Raw genomic sequence first — 18489 nt, 5'->3', positions numbered from 1 at the left:
GTCAGGAGTGAGGTGGGAACAGAGCAACAATGGAAGGAAATCCCCACTGAGACTTGAGAGCTTGATAGTCTGCGGTCTCTCCAGTGGGTGATTAGATTTCTATGGGTTAGCTTATCCAGAACCTTGTTGGGACACTTGGAAACATTGCCAAGACTTTTTTTTTTACGTCAGAGCAACGATTGTATTCTTTGTTTGGTTTAGTTTCTTTTAATTTAACCTCACAGTCATAGTAAGAACCATCATGTGGCAAAAGGAATACATGTTGTAAACATAATGGGCCTTTCTTTGCAAAATCTGTGCAGCGGGGGCAATTGTTACAAAGAACTGATGCTTAGGAAATGATGCAAAAGGAAACAACCCTGTTTCCCAGTGTTATGTCCCTCACAGATAAGCAATGCACTTGCTAATTTTAAAGCCAGAGGGGGAAGGAAGCATGACAGCAAAGTTTCCGCCATAGCAAACACTATAGGGGGGGAAAAAGCCACAAAGCCCTGTCTTGGAAAAAGCTTAGTGTTCGTCAGTCTGCTTGGAGTCGGGGTGGAATCTAATACAAGCTTATGGTGGAATAATGGCACAAAATGATACACATCCCTTTTTGGAAATGCTCAAATCATTTAATGTTGGTGAGTGTATCTGCATTTTCTTGTAAAAGTCCAGGGAACCTTTTTGCAAAGCTGTAGCCTATACTATTCAAGAGTTGCGTGTTTATGATGTTGTTATGTTATATATAAAGTTGTGATATTTTATTCAATAATTTCACATGAAATCGATTGTGTCACCAAAACTTGGTCTTTAAGAGCGACTTTAACACAGGTTTTCCGACTTAAATTACATGTTTTAGTTCAGTAGAAAATCAGGGAAATGTAATAAATCTTTAAATCACTTTAAAATATTGTTTCTGCTTGAAGTCCCTATTAATGTTATGAACCAACAGGTTTACTGTCGCCGCGGTCAAAACAGACAAACTGGTATTTCTTTTATATTGCATGTTAAAAACCTTAAAAAACATTTAATTTCCTTTAAAAATTGCACTGCTCTGGGCCTTTTTGTTTTAATCCAGTTCGACCTGTTTCGGATCTTACATTTAATTTGACTCTTTAAAAACCATTTAAATTAGGTTTTTCTTTCATTTGTCATTTGTTTGTGTTGAGGTGACTTGGAGTCTATGAATCACTACAACACAACAATACACACGTACTCTCGCCTTTGACAACTTTCCCTAAGAAACCCTTGTAATCAATATCAAATAATTAATCAAGATCCAGAGCATTCGTCATTTGTGTGAAAATCAAACAACTAAAGCTGGAGTTGAGTTGAATGTGTCACAGTGATGATATGGGCAGTTTGTGCTCCACGATACCGAATAGACAGTGAGCCCACACAGCAGGTATGATGTAAGATCTTTATATAGCACTGTGCCCAGTTTAGCTGTACCTAATAAATCAATACAGCAGAGCAACATTTCCTACATCAAATCTCAAATGCACTACATGGAGCAGATGTACATTTCTTCTCTAGGATAAATAGGATTTTGCTCCAAGCTTGAAATGCAGCTGAATCCACCATCTGGGGAAATAATTATCCCCTAACACAACAACACATGTATAGCCTCACGCTCCACTAAACATTTCCAACTTTATTTGTATCGCCTATATTTCCCCCTTTTCCAACGCTATGCATTGTCTTTTATTTCCAGGTGATATGATTCTAGCCTTCTGTTTGTCTGTCCTTGTGGGCCTGCTGCTCGGTGCCATGGTGTACGTTCTGTTGACCTGGGCGTCCAGGCGCCGGGCCACCGCCAGGATCACCAGACGCTCCAAAAAGAAATCCGGCGTTTCACAGACCAGCAACCCCGCGAGCAACCAGATGGGTCTTTACCGCAGCACTTTCCTCAGTGTGTACAGACAGCCGTCCCTGGAGCCGGTGGGCCCTCTGGGGAGCAAGCCCGGGCCAGAGACCTCCACCTTTCGGCCTCTGTCCAAGAGGAGCAGGGCCGGCCTGGAGATGGCGGAGGACACTCAGGTCAGCATGCCTGAGGACACGGTGGCCTCCAACTCATCGGATTCAGCGTCACTGGTGCCAAACAAGCGACACTCCTTCTGGTTGGGGGGCAATGGACTTAAAGGCTTCCTCCCCTCACAGACCTCACCTCCTGCCTACGACAGTGTGATCCATGCTTTTGAAGAGACTTGCACTTGAAACCGTCAACAAACCAGAAACAAGAACTGAAAAAGAAAGAACATTGTGGGAGTGCAGCTGACTCTCTGGTTGTGTTCTGCTCTATATGAGGAACAGTTGTCTCTGCATGATAAGTGAGCAGAGCATTTCTAAAGTCTGAGACAGGAAACGAGATTTGTACACAGCCTGTAGAGTCAGCTCAGTATTACATAAGGAGATATAGACTAGTGGTGCAACTAACTAACTGTTTCATTGGCAGATTTAATATTTAACACACAAGATGACCACTTCAGGTTTGATTTTTTGTTTTCCAAAATTCCAAAAATATTAAATTCTAACCAATACGACACAGAAACAAGCGGCAAATTCTCAGTCTGGAATGCAAATATTTGACATGTTTGACATGTTATGTTCGAAAACATTGACTCAAATGATTAACATATTAATCGATTACTCATTGCAACATGCTGGACATTTCCTTACCCGAGTTAGTGGCTGAGAAACACTAGTGGCGAGAGAAGTGTGTGATTCAGTGGTGATTGTGTGAAAATGAGGGGGGATACTGTGCACTAGATAGTTTTGATTATCTAATAACACAATAAAGAATTATTGATATTACTCCAGTGCTTGTGTTTTGTGCAAATGTGAACATACTCAGCAATAATTGAATCTATAGCAATCATACGATACTTAAATGTGACATATAGTGGGTACATGATTCATGATACTTAGCTCACACTCATCACATCAAATGTCACTTCAACTTCACCAGAGATGGGGTGAATCCTGTGAGGTTGCCATTATGAGACAAAACCCCCCTTTCTGAGGTGTTTTAATAAATACAGTATTCCTATGCACCAGACTCCATATGAAAAAAGCGCCCAAATTATATTGAAATGCACTTAGTCACTCCCAGTTGTTTTTCACGAGCTCATTAGGTGTTTGAGTGGATTATTTATATGTAGTTGGAAAATTCGGGGCTGTGTTTTCCGTGCTACCTGCCTCATGGCAACCCGTTTTAAAGCCACAACCCCAAAGTGCGCCAGCGGAGGAGAGGCAGCGCCTGGCGACACGACCGCACCGTGCAGCCGCTGCCCGCATCTGGAACAAGACGTCTTCACGGCGCTGTCAGGTACGATGCTCGTCCTGGTGCATCCATATGATTTTAAAACACTTCTCCCTCATTATGTGTGTCTGTCTCGACTGCACAGGCTCGTTCACAATTGCTGCATGCGGCCACATAACGCACTGTGAATGAGACATCCAGGGGATGTGATGTGCAGTGTAGTGAGAGACCTTTGCAGACGAGGTGATGGGTGTTTTACTTCGAATCTTAAACCGATGCTGCAAAATCTGCAACTCAAAAAAGCAGATTGTATTATTTAGATTCGTATTTTTGGTGTTATTTCCTCATTAGAATATGTTAAATATATGTTCCATACAAAAGATGTAATGTCATTTAATGTAATGCAATGTAATGTAATGCAATGTAGTTTAATATACTGTAATGTAATATGTGAGCTCACATCCTTGTCTGGCTGCTCTGCTGTTTGACGTAAAATGGGAAGAACAGACAGCATCAGTACCCATGGAGACTGCTGAAAGTGCCCTGGTCTCCAATGCAGTGATGCTGTTGCATAGAGACCGAGAGAAACTGTGAAATCCAAGGTTGATGCACTGAATGACAACGCGTCTATTTAAAGCAACACTCATCTCTGCCCCTCTCTCTTTCTTTCTTTCTTTCTTCCTTTCTCTCTTTCTTTTACTTGTTCTATGATTTTTCCTATTTTTCCCTCCTTTACAGCAGGATTTTTGCACAACTCTCCCACAGAAGACCAGGGATGGGCCGCCTGGCGTTGGAAGAAGCCTCACATCTTTTCATGGCAAACTCCGGAGAGCAGAGCTGCTTGATATAAGTGAACATTTAGATCTGGACGACATCTGCCTGGATGATGCATTTTAGATTACTGTGTAAGTAGAGGGAGCAAAGCAGCCATTACCCTTCAGTGCAGCAATTGAATTGAAATATGGACACCTTCAATGGAGGGATTTTGACTCAACATGTCCAGGAACCATGAGGTATGTTACATTTTCAGACTAATCACAGACTAATGTTATTGTCCTTTTGCCGTTTTCATAAAAGATTGTAAAATACTGTATGATTCACCTGTTTGTGCGCAGCCACTCATTATTGGCATGCACAAAATTAGATTTTATATTGCAGGGGTAATCAAACAGTTTCCAAAGATATCAAGTAAGCCAGACCTAAAACTAAAATATCTACAGAATGTGTGAGTATTATATGTATTATTTATTTTTCGTGTGTCAATAAAGCGATAGCATAAAAAGATAGGGAGCACGCAATGGTCTCAGGCAGTGGAACAAAATGATCTTTACCAATCTAGAGCTACTTAAGGTGGAACAAAAAGGGCAAAACTTTACTTTAAGGATTTAAAGGGTTTTATTTGTAAATACATTTACATGTGTGGCCTTTTGCACAATTTCTATTCACACATCGTAGTTAATGCATCGAATCTGATATGTTATTAATAAAAAAAAAAAAGCCAGTGATGGAGGAACAGTATTTTTACAGATTTTAATATGCTGCAAACATTGTCTTTGGAGTTTGCCTTATAATCAAATTTACACGATATGTCCTTTTTGAACAAATATGAGACAGACTGTAGTGATGATGTAATGTACAGACAAATCCCAAAGCTGCTTTGTACACAGTGAATAACAGAACAGCAGCTTGAACACTGAGATGCCAACATGGTGATTCGCTTCATGAAACTCATTAGGATGGAACACAAGTTCCAACCACTGATTTCTGAATTAATGAATCTCTAATATGAAGTCTGCAAAACTAGATATGTGTGAGGTACGTGAATAGATTGAAAGTCGTTTCTTTGTATTTTGTCAAGGTGGTTTTCCTTTATAACTTTTAACGTCTCACATTTAGGCCAAATACTTTAATATTCAGCCGCACCTTCATCAAATAGTCATGTCGAGGTTTAAGTGAGCAACAGAAAAACTGCTTACGGTCGGTTTAATCACTGTTCTGGAACTTTTGATCATTAAACTATCACAGCAGAAATTATCTACAGTATAATAACTACAAATCCTGAATACCATAGACAAAATTGCACGTTAACACATACATACAGAACAATAATTTTCTATGGATAGCCATTTTGCAAAGATTCATTTGATGGCAGATAATTCTCGCCACAAGGTCCATTTAGAGGCTGTTCTGGAGCTTTTCCTGAGCACATAAAGCACATATTATTCACACTGGGCTCAAAGAGTGTGATTAAAGTTAATTTCTGACTGAGCAATAAGTATCTGACCAAACATTGTCTATTTAGTAGCTGTTTTGGAGCATATGAGCTTTCGCTTGATCTTCCTCGATGGAGATTATGTAATCTCAAGTCGAGAATGAACTTTCAGTCCCGTTTATTTATGTTTTTTCTTCCTTTATGTTATTCCCCATTGTTGCTGATGGATTCCCTACATCAGTAACCACAGCCAGCCTCATGCTGACCATGACTACAGCCAACATTATACATCCCAAAATTTCCTAAGCATTTAAGTGCTGTTTTATTATGAAATCAACCAATGTGTAGCGGCTCTAACTTTCCTCTCCTGCTGCTTTGCCCACGTCCCCAGCCTGGTCACTCAGTAGGGATGTTGGCTGCCGTGGAACATGGTCCCATCCTCTGCAGCGACTCCAACATCCTCTGCCTCTCATGGAAAGGCCGGGTGCCCAAGAGCGAGAAGGACAAGCCGGTGTGTCGAAGACGCTACTATGAGGAGGGCTGGCTCGCCACGGGGAACGGGAGGGGAGTCGTTGGGGTGACGTTTACATCGAGTCACTGCAGGAGGGACAGGAGTACCCCTCAGAGAATCAATTTTAACCTGCGAGGACACAACAGCGAGGTTCAGTTTCTTGACTTTAGCTTTACCACTCTCCTCACCCACCTCTTTTAAGTTAAAGTTAAACAGATTAAAGCATGTTCCACAAAGAAATTGTTGTCCTTTTTTTTTTTTATGAAATTCATCCAATGTACAGATTCAGGTTATGGGAACTTCACGTCCATATTTGCATATGAAGCTGCTATAGACACAGAAGGTGCATTATCTTTATTTAAAGTATTACAGCATATTTATTTCTGGGTTAGACTTTTACTGTCTGGTCTATATACTTAGCTTCCATCTGTGTTGAATTTTTAAATCACAGCCAGCCTAAAATGTGTTTTTTTTTACCATTATAATCGTGCTATATATTAATCATTCATTCCTCTGTGCGGGCAGCCACCTGCGCTTGTGAAAAAAATAGCAACAGTCGCAGTCTTGTGCTTTTTATAGGTTGTCTTGGTGCGTTGGAATGAGCCCTTTCAGAAGCTGGCCACCTGCGATATGGAGGGAGGTATTTTTGTGTGGATCCAGTATGAAGGAAGATGGTCTGTGGAGTTAGTGAACGACAGAGGAGCCCAGGTAAAGCAATGAGAGCCCTGCCGATGTAGATCTCAAACATACATTTTTTTTATATGATAACTTTAAAGAACTGGAATTCGAAAATAGTAATATGCGAAATAAAATTAAAAATACATCTTTAAAGAATTTGATACAGAAAATTAGACTAGGATACAATAAATATCACAAATGTGTATTGGACTCTGTTACATTTCTGCTGTATAATTATGGTTGTTACACAAACACAAATTGACCATAAACATTTCTTTTCGTCCAGGTGAGTGACTTCACCTGGTCACATGACGGCACTCAGGCCCTCATCGCGTACAGGGACGGCTTCGTGTTAGTTGGCTCAGTCAGTGGACAGAGACACTGGTCCTCAGAGATTAACCTGGAGAGTCAGATCACCTGTGGCATTTGGACCCCTGACGATCAGCAGGTACTCATCAGCGGCCTGAACTAACAAAAACTTGCATATCGAATTGTTTTACCATCAACTTAATGATAAATATAATAAGAAATGTTACGTCAGTTTCACTTGCGTTGAATAATTTCCCTAAAACACAAGGGTAAATTTTACAATTGCCTATTTTGCAGCACTTTCAGGCCAAGTGCTTGACGCCTATGAGATTATTCATTATGTCATCTATTAAAGTTTAAAGGTTCACTGGGTAGAATTTAGTGAGATCTAGTGGTGAAATTGCATGTTGCAGCTGAATTCTCCTGTCCAGTTTGGGCAACTGTAAAAAACATGGCGGCCTCCGTAGAGAGGCCCCGCTCCAGATGTAAGTATTTAAATATAAAGGGCTCATTCTAGGGTAAAGATAACAACAACACACAGATGAAACACACATGTGAAAATATCACTAGGATCATTTTATATTCAATTTCTGCCAATAGATTTAACCTAAATCTTACACCCTGAATCTTTAATGTACACTGCCCCCTCAGGTGTTGTTTGGTACAGCAGATGGTCAGGTGATAGTGATGGACTGCCATGGCCGGATGCTTGCCCATGTTCTGTTGCACGAGTCTGACGGGATCGTGAGCATGTCCTGGAACTGCCCCAATTTCCTGGTGGAGGACAGCACAGAGAGCGACACCGACTCTGACGACAATATTCTGCCTTTAGGTCTTAATACACACACACACAGACACGCTCACACACATTAGCCCTTCCTCTGCGCATTACCTGAATTCATTTTTTCTGTTTTCCTCCAAGTGCGGCGAGTCAAGCCACTGTTAACAGTCACCTTCTTATCGGGAGATATCAGTTTAATGAACAACTACGATGACCTCTCTCCTGCTGTCATTCGCTCAGGGCTGAAAGGTAAAATAATTACTGACACAATGAGATGTTTATTGGTGTGCTCATGAATTGTTTTTGAATTTGTTTTTCTTCATTCCACAGATGTTGAGGCCCAGTGGTGCTCCCAGGGAGATCTGCTGGCTGTGGCCGGCATGGAGAGGCACGGGCTTCCTCCAGACTCTTCGTGTGGATCCATCATGAGGAACGCTCTCGTTAAGTTTTATAACGTCCAAGGAGAACACATCTACACTTTGGAGACACCGGCACAGGTTGGTCCTGCCTAAGGTCCAGTGGAAGTCACCTTTGACCTGTACAATTTGTTTTGAATATGCGTATTTGTGATCATGCCAAAATATTTTTTTCTGATCGCTATATCTGGTAAGCCATGAAAAAGCTGTGTTAATTTCTTCAGTTGATTTTCATCACAGTAGAATTCATGATACTGTCGAAAACTCACTTTTTTTATGCATGCTAATTATTAATGCTAATTAAGACAAGCAGATTGTAAATAAAATTGATTTTAAGTAGTAGATGATACAAAATAAATGTACATTCCTGAGGCCGAGTACAGCTTGAATAGTGTCCCTGTCAGTCAGGTCACCTATGAGTGATATCCTTTTATTTCCATTGCGCTTTTCAAAACAGAAGCACAGTGTGGATAATGTGGATAACCTATGAGATAAAACACCTCACTAAGGATTTAGAACCGTTCAAGTTATTTTATTATTAATTACTCTTCCTCAGAGACCCATCACCACCATCTGTTGGGGTCACAGAGACTCTCGTCTCTTCCTTGCCTGTGGCCCCGCTCTCTACGTGGTGCGTGTGGAGCACAGGGTCGCCAGCCTCCAGCTCCTATGCCAGCAGGGCATCGCCAGCGCCCTGCGAGAGGAGAAGGATGTGGGGAAACTCAACATGCCGTCGTTGCTCTGCTCTTATGTCACCACTGCTTTCATACCAACCATCAAGGTGAAGTGATCCCTGCTCAGAAGCAATCCTAGACAACCCGCTTACAAAGAACAGCTGAGAGCGACTTGTTTTCATTTGAGTGTCCAGAAATCTCACAGCCCTTTCCTCTCTTTGTTCCAGCCCCCGATCCCTGACCCCAACAACATCCGGGACTTTGTCAGCTATCCCACAGCTGGCAATGAGAGGCTCCACTGCACCATGAAGCGGGCGGAGGACAGCCCGGAGGCGGGCGGACCCTGCTACACTCTCTACCTGGAATATTTAGGAGGGCTGGTGCCTATTCTCAAAGGAAGGAGGATCAGCAAACTACGGCCCGAGTTCATCATCATGGATCCCAAAACAGACAGCAAAGCAGGTGAGGATATTCATATTAAACCGATTAGAAAACAACATATTGTTTTGGGTTAAAGTTGCTGAGGGTCATCTGGAGGCCTTCCTCTTAAGATGCATGGTTTATAATATCCCTTATTCAATTCCAGCCAGGAAACCATGTTGCTTATATCCGACTATTGTCTCTCTACAGTCTTTTTCCAATCAAAAGTCCAAATGCAAGAAATAAATAATTAAATTAATATTCATATTATTCATAATTAAATTCGATAAATAATAAAGCATCCAGATTTTATTTGGACGCTGTTCTGTTTGCTAAATAAAATAAGATGAGCAGCTTAATTCAGAATTAAGACTAGTAGCATGGGGATACAGCTATTTCTGGTTTTGTTGGTGTTTTTGGGGAAGTTCGCTTTGCATTCCTACTTCCACTCTTCATGCTACTATACATTTTATCATCTCTTGGCATAAGCTACTTAGCCAATTCACAGACAGAGTTATATCAGTTTTCCCATCTTGCGCTCGACAGTATAGTGATTATGTTTATTTCACAAATGCTCTTTAAAGGAGGTGAAAAGGATTATTAGCGTTTTTTGTGGAGAAAAAGGAAAATTCCAGTAGACTCATTAGCAAACCTCCTCAAAGGTCAGGAAATCCAGTTCCTTGTCGTCTGTAATAAAAATCGTTGCCGTATTAATCCAGCCTGTGCCCGATTGTAGAATAAGATATTCATGCTGTGCCATCGTTCACCTTGACTAAGAACAAACACACACTGTAGCGATGACAGCTCCTCGCTGACGTAACATGGTCTCAGGCCTGATGCAGGAATAGTCTGTGTGATGATCAGGCAGCACTAAAGTCACTTTAGGCCTGAGGTCCCCGAAAACATTGACTTGCTTTTTATTTAGAATTCATTCAACTCACTTTCACTGGGTTTGTCTTTTCAGAGGAGGTGTGTGTGAACCCCATGATCTCATACGCCGACAGCTGTAACTGCTCAGACTCCAGTGACATTGAGTTGAGCGACGAGTGGGTCGGGAAGAAGTCACCAAAGTTATCCCGAAGAAACAGGTCAGAAATTATATACATTAACTTTACACAGGCCTGAGCCACGTTTGATTCATCACGATCTATTTGTTTCAAAGGATGAACATAGAATCAAGAAAATCCCCTAAACTCTCACGAACCAATCAGGAAGGCCAGCGGTCGCCACGATTACCGACAAAGAAGCCTCCGATCCGATCTCCCAGTCTGACACGACGGGAGTTTTCTATGGATGGAATCACTGAGGTATGACCTGCTGGGAAGACTGTCCACTATTTAATCTATATGACCTATTTGCGAATGATACTGAAGTATCTGCATTAGAATTTTGTATAGGGCCATTACAAACATTTAGTTTTCAACTGATTTATGTAGTTTCTGGTAAAGGAGGGATCTGGAATGTTGATACATGAATATATATGATAAATGAAATCTCCCAACTGTAGGCTCACACTGATTTCTAATTTCTCATTTATATCCATTATTTTATATCCATTTTCTTTTTCACAGCACAACTACCTTGCTCAAGTCACATCCAACATTTGGGGGACAAAGTTCAAAATTGTGGGACTTGCTTCGTTCCTTCCCGCCAACCTTGGAGCAGGTAAATGTAAAAAAAAAAAAGCCACACATGCAAATCATGTTCATATTTCGGACAAATTGAATAGTCACTTTGTTCTGTCTTTTAGTCATCTATAAGACCAGTTTACTTCATTTGCAACCGAGGCAGATGACGATCTACCTGCCGGAAGTGCGAAAGATTTCTCACGACTTTATGAGCCTGCCTGTTTTCAACCCTAATGTGTTCAGTGAAGATGAGGACGATTTACCAGGTGTGAATAAATAAAAGCACCATATTGTCAGATTTCAGAAAATTACTGTTCATGCGTTTTCAACAATCTGTATTCTTTTCTTTTTTTTAATGAAGTTATGGGGCCATCAGGAGTGGCAGGAGACAATCCTTCCTGTACGGTCAACATTCCCATCGCTCCCATCCACAGCCCGGCTCAGGCCATGTCCCCGACTCAGAGTATCGGCCTGGTTCAGTCGCTCCTGGCCAATCAGAATATTCAGCTCGATGTTTTGACCAACCCCACAGCCACTGCGGCGGCGGCAGTCGCAGCAGCTGCGGCTTCTGTCCCGGTCACCGATCACAGCCAGGATGCAGTTGCATCCCCGTACCCAGTGCCGACCAGATACTCAAACCCTGGCCAGGTGATCTTCAACGGGCTGGAGATGGGTCCTCTTCTTCCTGGTACTCTACCACCTCCGCCTCAACATCTCCCACCTCACCCACAGCGATCTCATTCGCAGCAGCCCCGCCAGCCGTCCAAGCAGTCGCAACAAATGCAGACACAGCAGCAGCAGCAGCAGCAGCAGCAGCAGCAGCAGAAAATGCATCATCTTCAACAGCAGCAACAGCAGCAACAGCAGCAACACCATCATCAATCACAGTCACAGCAGCAGCAGCAACTGCAGCAGCAGCAACAGTTGCAGCAGCAACATCAACAGCTACAGCTACTGCACCAGCAGCAGCAAGCGCTACATCAACAGCAGCAACAGCATCAACAACAACTGCAGGTTCAGCAGCACCAACAAATGCAGCACAGTCAACAGCAAGTGAACAGCCAACAGCTGCAGCACCAACACCAAATCCAGCAGCAGCAGCAACAGATGCAGATGCAGCACGAGCAGATGCAGCAGCAGCAGCAACAGATGCAGCAGCAGCAGCAGCAAATCCGGCAACAGATCCAGGAGATGAGGCAGCAGCAGCAGCAGCTCCAGCAGCAGCACCAACAGATCCAGCAGCAGCATCAGCAGATGCAGAGGCAGCACCAGCAAATGCAGCACCAGCTGAAGATGCAGATGTCGCTGCCGCCACCTCCAACTGGCTATCCAACCATTTCCCTACAGCAGATTCACATTCTGCCTCAAATTGCTCACCCGTCCATCGAACTGGGGCTAGAACGGATCGAGCACATGCAGATGCACACTCTGAAGCCAAGTCTGCCAAGGACTTTACCCCCCTCCTTCAGCGACACAGATGGGTCCATCGAGATTCAGATGAGGAAGGTGAATCCTCCTCCTCCATATCCAGGCACTGCAGTCTCTGCAATTGCAGGCGCAGGCGCAGCCGCAGGCGCAGCTGCAGCCACACCTCAGACTCTTGTCACAAACAGCCCGAGCATCCTGGCAACCGACCCCTGTCTGAAGAAGGATGACTTCTTGCTTCACCCCGTCACTTTGCAGTACCCAACTCCTCTTGGGTATGAAAGGATCACGACCTTTGACAGCAGTGGCAATGTGGAAGAGGTCTGTCGGCCACGCAGGCGCCTCATTCGAAACCAAAATGCATACACTGTGCATGGCATCGGTGGTTCTGCCACACTCAGAGTCACCTCCTCTGAGAATAAAAAAGTTCAGCTTCCGTACAGCTCAGCAACACTGAGTCGTCTCTCTGTCCCTCGATACTCTATACCAAGTGGAGACCCTCCTCCCTACCCTGATCCGGCCAATCAAGTAACTGCCACACTTCCTCCCCCCCAGAGAAGCGACAGTAGTCTTATTCATGCCACTCTACGTCGTGACCGCAGGGACGTGGGACTGAAAGTGCCGCAAATTATTGAAAGCTCAAGAACCCTTCCCACCAAGGCAAAAATGAACAGTGCATTAGCTCTCTCCTACCAGCAGAGGGTGCCCAGTGCATTGTACACATGCACACAGTGCAGCAGTAACAGCAGCAGCACCAGTGTCAGTGTCAGTGGAGGTGGAACTACAAGTAGTGGTATTGCAGGTGGCACGGTGGTTAGGCAGGAATTCCCAACTGGGAAAAGTTCACATCACAGTACGATTATCGTGCACTCCAAGAGCACCTCCCCTCTGGCATCCCACTCATCGTACAGTCTGCTGGGTGCTGTTGATAACAGCCGGGACAGAACAGTGTACGTAAACTCCGCCTATACTGAAGACGAGACTTTAAATCAACAGAGTCACCTTGAAAAATCGATGCGTCAGCTGACTCTCGGAGATGTCAGTTTGACGGTGAAACGCCCTCCGCCTTACCAGTGGGACACCTCCACGACCGAGGAGTTTTGGCTCACCCCAGAGCAAACCATGTTAGCTCCTCAACCAGGACCTCATAAACCACCTCCAATCATCATCAGTCAGGCTCAACAATTGGACATGACACGCCTTCCCTTTGTGCTCACAACGAAATCGCCATCAAGTACGACCACAGGCACTCTTACTTTCCCATCAGGTTACCAGATATCCCTCTCACCTTTTCCCCCAGGTGTGGGTCACGGCGGTCCGCCACTTCAGACCTTACAGAACCCTCCATCACAATGCTCTCCAAACGAAGTCCCTTTTGCTCAGCAGGATCCCACTTTAGTCTTACCACCCGGTTACCCTTCAAGTCTCGCTAACCTGGCTTGCTGCCCCCTCCCTCCGATGTATCCTGGAGCCAGCTCATGTTCTGGACTCCAGCTGCACACTGTCAACCTCCAACCCTGGAACCCCTACCCCTGCCCACCACCCATGCAAGACCCTCCAGCACCTCCCCTCCCGACCAAAACCCATCAGATTTTAGAGAAGCCGATTCTCTCCCCACCTCCCCCGACTGGACCACCCCCGCCACCTCCTCTCCCGCCTCCCCCTCCACCTACCGATCTACCACCATCCAAAAGTGCCACAGAGGATTTGACAGAGTCTGCGAACAACTTTCCAGAGCCATCATCCCTGAATGAGAGCCCTGTGCCGCAGGAGTCGGAGCGCTTCAACAAGAAGAGCCGTAAAAGACTGGACAGCAGGGCTGAGGAGGCCAACATGACCACCCTCTCCGAGGGCAAGTCCAGGAAGGAAGGGCGAGCGCTCTCCGACTTCAACACGCTCATTTCCAGCCCGAGGCTTGGCAGCAGAGAGAAGAAGAAGCCCAAAGGGCCGAGAGAGCAACTCAATAAAACCAAGAAGATGAGCAGGACAACGAATGAGTTCCAGGATAGTTCCGAGAGCGAGCCAGAGCTGTTTATTAGCGGCGATGAGCTCATGAACCAGAACCAGAGTAGTAAGAAGAGCTGGAAGAACAAGCGCAGCATGCGTATGGCGAACGAGCTGGAGGAGATTAAGTGTCGCAAGGCGAATGAAAGAGAGGACCGTAGTTTAGGCAGCCAAGGATTTGTCTACGTCATGGCCAATAAACAACCATTGTGGAACGAAGCCACGCAGGTCTACCAGCTGGACTTCGGAGGACGAGTCACGCAGGAGTCCGCAAAGAATTTTCAGATCGAGTTGGATGGTCGACAGGTAAACAAAGGATCTGATTTCATGGTTGAAATCATTAGAATGTATTGGTAGTAATCTGAAAAGATGTAGAATATTTTTTTTATTCAAAGCTTAATTACCTTTCAATATTTTGCCGATTTCCTTTGTCTTGTATGTACACAGGCCCGATGAATAAAGAAAAATGTTCGACCAACCCAAAAATATACTTTAACTGATGAGACACAAATCAAAAAGGTTTATTCAGTAACTTTGAGTAATACCAATAGATTTCTTTTTTTTGGTCATAAATGACATTTAACTATCTCAATTTGAAAGTGCTATCAATATTTTTCCGTTTTTTTGTCACATATAATGATACTCAAGAAGATAATGAGTGCATTATTTGATGATTACATTTGAATTAGTTGTAGATTAATCACTAACATTTTTAATGTGTTGGTTGTTAAGCGCTTTCAGGAAATGTTCTTTCACTTTTTAGGTGATGCAGTTCGGGCGGATCGATGGCAACGCCTACATCTTGGATTTCCAGTATCCCTTCTCAGCAGTGCAGGCATTTGCTGTGGCCTTGGCCAACGTGACTCAAAGGCTGAAGTGAAAAGGTTTATTTTGTGTTGTTGCAGAAGAATCCAAAAGAAGCTGCTGTGTTTGTTCCTGTGCACTTCTCAGTGTGGGGCTGTACCTGCCACAGCGTCAGCGTTGCATCAGAAGAGATTATCATCTGAATGTATTCAAACTTCAAATTGTATTTACTGTATTATTTACAAAATACTCACTATCATTGCATAAAAAGGGATCTAAGTACTTAAAGTTACTTTAAAGCCTCCAGGGTTTAAGACATCCTCCTACTTTTTAAATACTTAGTTAATCTTGATGCATGACAAATCATTAATCATTTAATGTACATTTGTGGAGTAAATACATAAAAAAAGTAGATTTTTAAGGTGCAGCGACATTCAAATTTGACTATAACAAGTAAGTAAATTAAGAATAGTGTTTTAAAGGGAGTATAACCCTGTTGTTATTTCTGTTTGAATACACATTGTATTTTTATTTATTTTTTCAAATCCATTTTTCTGTTGAACTTGTATTAGACAATATACTGATATACATATATTTGATTGTATAAGTTGCAACATGCATCTAAACTCAGTTCAACAGGGCTAACTGGTTGCAGTAACCCATAGCTCATATATGTTCTATCCATGTCACTTCTATGAAGTACATATTAAATACAGATTATTTTAGCCACAATACTGAAAATCCCAATTCACAAATTATTTTGAACACAATTTCTTTATCCAACCTCCCATTACAATGGAAATTGTCAGAAGTGGTGAATAGTGAATCTACATGTGCCAAACAAAGTTGAATGTGCTTGTCCAAAACAAAGCCAGTCAGGAAAAATGGTATAAAATGGTCGAACAAAGATCTCATCCCCAAACAGAACAGACTGTTACGATTGAGATTCTCTCTGTCGGTCTCTCCGGACCGGCTCTGTGTTGTTTTCATGGGGTGTTTATGATGCTGCTTGAAATCTCTATTTGAATGTGAAGTACAGTAGTTTTGCCTCCTTGGAAGTCAGTGCTGCTTTAGATAGAGCTTGTGTGCTGTGATGCTACTTACATAGAAATGATGTTGTACTTGCAAAAGAAAATATAGCGCTGCTTGCACTGTGTGTTTAGTAAGTGACCTGACATCATTATTACATGCAGAGAAATAAATGTGCTTATATGTTGCTACTTTCAATCATTTTTCTATTTTCATTTACTGTAACATGGATTTTTTTGTTGATGTTACAGTTGTGGAAAATAAGCACGAGAACAATAAACTTGCAATGGTATTTAATACAACTTATCCATCAATTGATAAGACCAACAGCTAGTATGAGATTCATGTGGAATTGGTGCTAATGTAAAAAGAAACACACTTGGGAATGTCAGGACATTAGAAGGTTATCTTAAAGAAAGTATTTTGAGGGAGGCACAAGAAAGGTTTTGGGTGCGTAGAGTTTTCATTTAAGAGCTTTTCATCCCATGCAGACGTCAGCGATGGTGTGTGTCAGTTTTCAGCAATACTGCCGAAAGAATAGCGGGTTGCCTGACTATTTATTTATTTACTTATTTTGTGAAGGAAACAAAAATGTTATGACCATAGGTTGACAAGGACCTATAGGCTGAGCATAATGTAATAAAAAAAACTCTATTGTTCCAGTTGTTTTGGTTGTTGTGCTTTTTTACTCTGTGATGTACAATGTTGACGATCCCAGAAGCCTACAGCACAGGATTCCTGCTTCAGACTGTTTGTTGTGCGGTAATAAAGGGATCAGGTGGGCAGCGTGGTAGTTCTGGAAAAAGACAACTTTTCTCTTTACGAGTAATACATAAATTCACCTTTATGCACACATTGTAGAAATATATCTGGAGTACTTCTCTTTTACTGATTCTTTTCTTTCGACAATAGGTAAATGTTTCCCCAGACTGTTTCTTCCACACAAACACATCAAATAAAATGATTATGCTTTGATATGAACAAAGACAGGATCAGAGAAAAGTTGCTTCACAGCTGGACTCAGGTTCCAGGAGCTCTCATAAGATGAAATGAGTTGCTTTACCACAGGGTCATCCTGAAAATACTTAATTACACAAGGGGCACAATTGCTATCTATCTATCTATCTATCTATCTATCTATCTATCTATCTATCTATCTATCTATCTATCTATCTATCTATCTATCTATCTATCTATCTATCTATCTATCTATTAATCTATCTATCTATCTATCTATCTATCTATCTATCTATCTATCTATCTATCTATCTATCTATCCATCTATCTATCTATCTATCTATCTATCGATCTAACTATCTATCTAACTAACTAACTAACTAACTAACTATCTATCTATCTATCTATCTATCTATCTATCTATCTATCTATCTATCTATCTATCTATCTATCTATCTATCTATCTATCTCTATCTAACTAACTAACTATCTTTAAATCTATCTATACATTAATACAAACACACACACCCACACAATACATGCACACATGCACACACTCACATACTTAACTACATACATTGCTGTTTACATTGCTCTGTTTGTGTGTGTGTGTATGTGTGTGTTTGTGTGTGTTTGTGTCTCTATATAGTGTGTATACAAATCAAGGACGTAATTTTACATCCTTGGTAAGAGGTACATTTTAATTTAGTTGCGAGATTTTTCAACATTTTCATTGAATTCTCAGATAATAATACATGGATGATGACAAAATAAATTAAAATTACAGGCATGATATTTATGTGTGGGAAATTTGGTGCAGATCCAAATAAATGTTAAGATCTAGAGTTGTGGTTAAATAAGGAGACTTTTGGGCCTTGGTGAAAAGGTATGAACTCCACTGAGTTCCATACTGTTAAGTCACTTGAAAAAATAAAATGAATCGAATGCTACTTTAACAATCAGTTATTTTTAACCAATTTCTGACAAAAACATGTGAATTCGCCACCTTCTTTGTCTTTCATGACTTAAAGGGGACATATTATGAAAATTCCACTTTTGTAGTGCTTCTACACGTTAATTTGGGTATCTGGCATGTCTACCGTCCCCAAAAGTCTGGAAAAAAACTACTCCCGCGATTTGTTGTGGGTCCTCTATGTCAGAAACGATACGCTAGAGTGCATCGAATGGGATTATGACCGAAATAAACGTCAGTCACACCATGCCCATATAGGGAGTCTCGCTACATGTTGAGCTAACGCTAGCCGGGCTCCACCGGCCCGGTTAGCTCGCTGCTGCTACCCGTCAGACATTTAAGTGGCAGCATAAACAAGGGACCCCGGGACACCTCTAAACGTTGATTCAACAATGTGGAAGGATGCTGCTGCTGCCCCAGCTCC

General features: G+C 42.3%; 2 protein-coding genes across 2 annotated transcripts; both read left to right on the top strand.

Moving 5' to 3' along the window:
• Nucleotides 1-485: 485 nt before the first annotated feature.
• myct1b (myc target 1b) lies at nucleotides 486-2796 on the top strand. Its single transcript, XM_062398113.1, has 2 exons — nucleotides 486-623; nucleotides 1697-2796. The coding sequence occupies exons 1-2, from the start codon at nucleotides 569-571 to the stop codon at nucleotides 2197-2199; spliced, it is 558 nt and encodes a 185-aa protein (XP_062254097.1). The 5' UTR covers nucleotides 486-568; the 3' UTR covers nucleotides 2200-2796.
• A 422-nt stretch (nucleotides 2797-3218) lies between these two features.
• On the top strand, nucleotides 3219-16794 carry tulp4b (TUB like protein 4b). Its single transcript, XM_062397965.1, has 16 exons — nucleotides 3219-3310; nucleotides 3983-4257; nucleotides 5848-6117; nucleotides 6547-6675; nucleotides 6932-7093; nucleotides 7606-7786; nucleotides 7877-7984; nucleotides 8066-8232; nucleotides 8708-8932; nucleotides 9053-9287; nucleotides 10210-10333; nucleotides 10408-10552; nucleotides 10817-10910; nucleotides 10996-11139; nucleotides 11235-14608; nucleotides 15066-16794. The coding sequence occupies exons 2-16, from the start codon at nucleotides 4240-4242 to the stop codon at nucleotides 15180-15182; spliced, it is 5493 nt and encodes a 1830-aa protein (XP_062253949.1). The 5' UTR covers nucleotides 3219-3310; nucleotides 3983-4239; the 3' UTR covers nucleotides 15183-16794.
• Nucleotides 16795-18489: the final 1695 nt, after the last annotated feature.

The sequence above is a fragment of the Platichthys flesus genome, chromosome 10 (assembly GCF_949316205.1).
Source record: "Platichthys flesus chromosome 10, fPlaFle2.1, whole genome shotgun sequence".
NCBI lineage: Eukaryota > Metazoa > Chordata > Actinopteri > Pleuronectiformes > Pleuronectidae > Platichthys > Platichthys flesus.
This window is presented reverse-complemented; position numbering and strand designations above follow the sequence as displayed.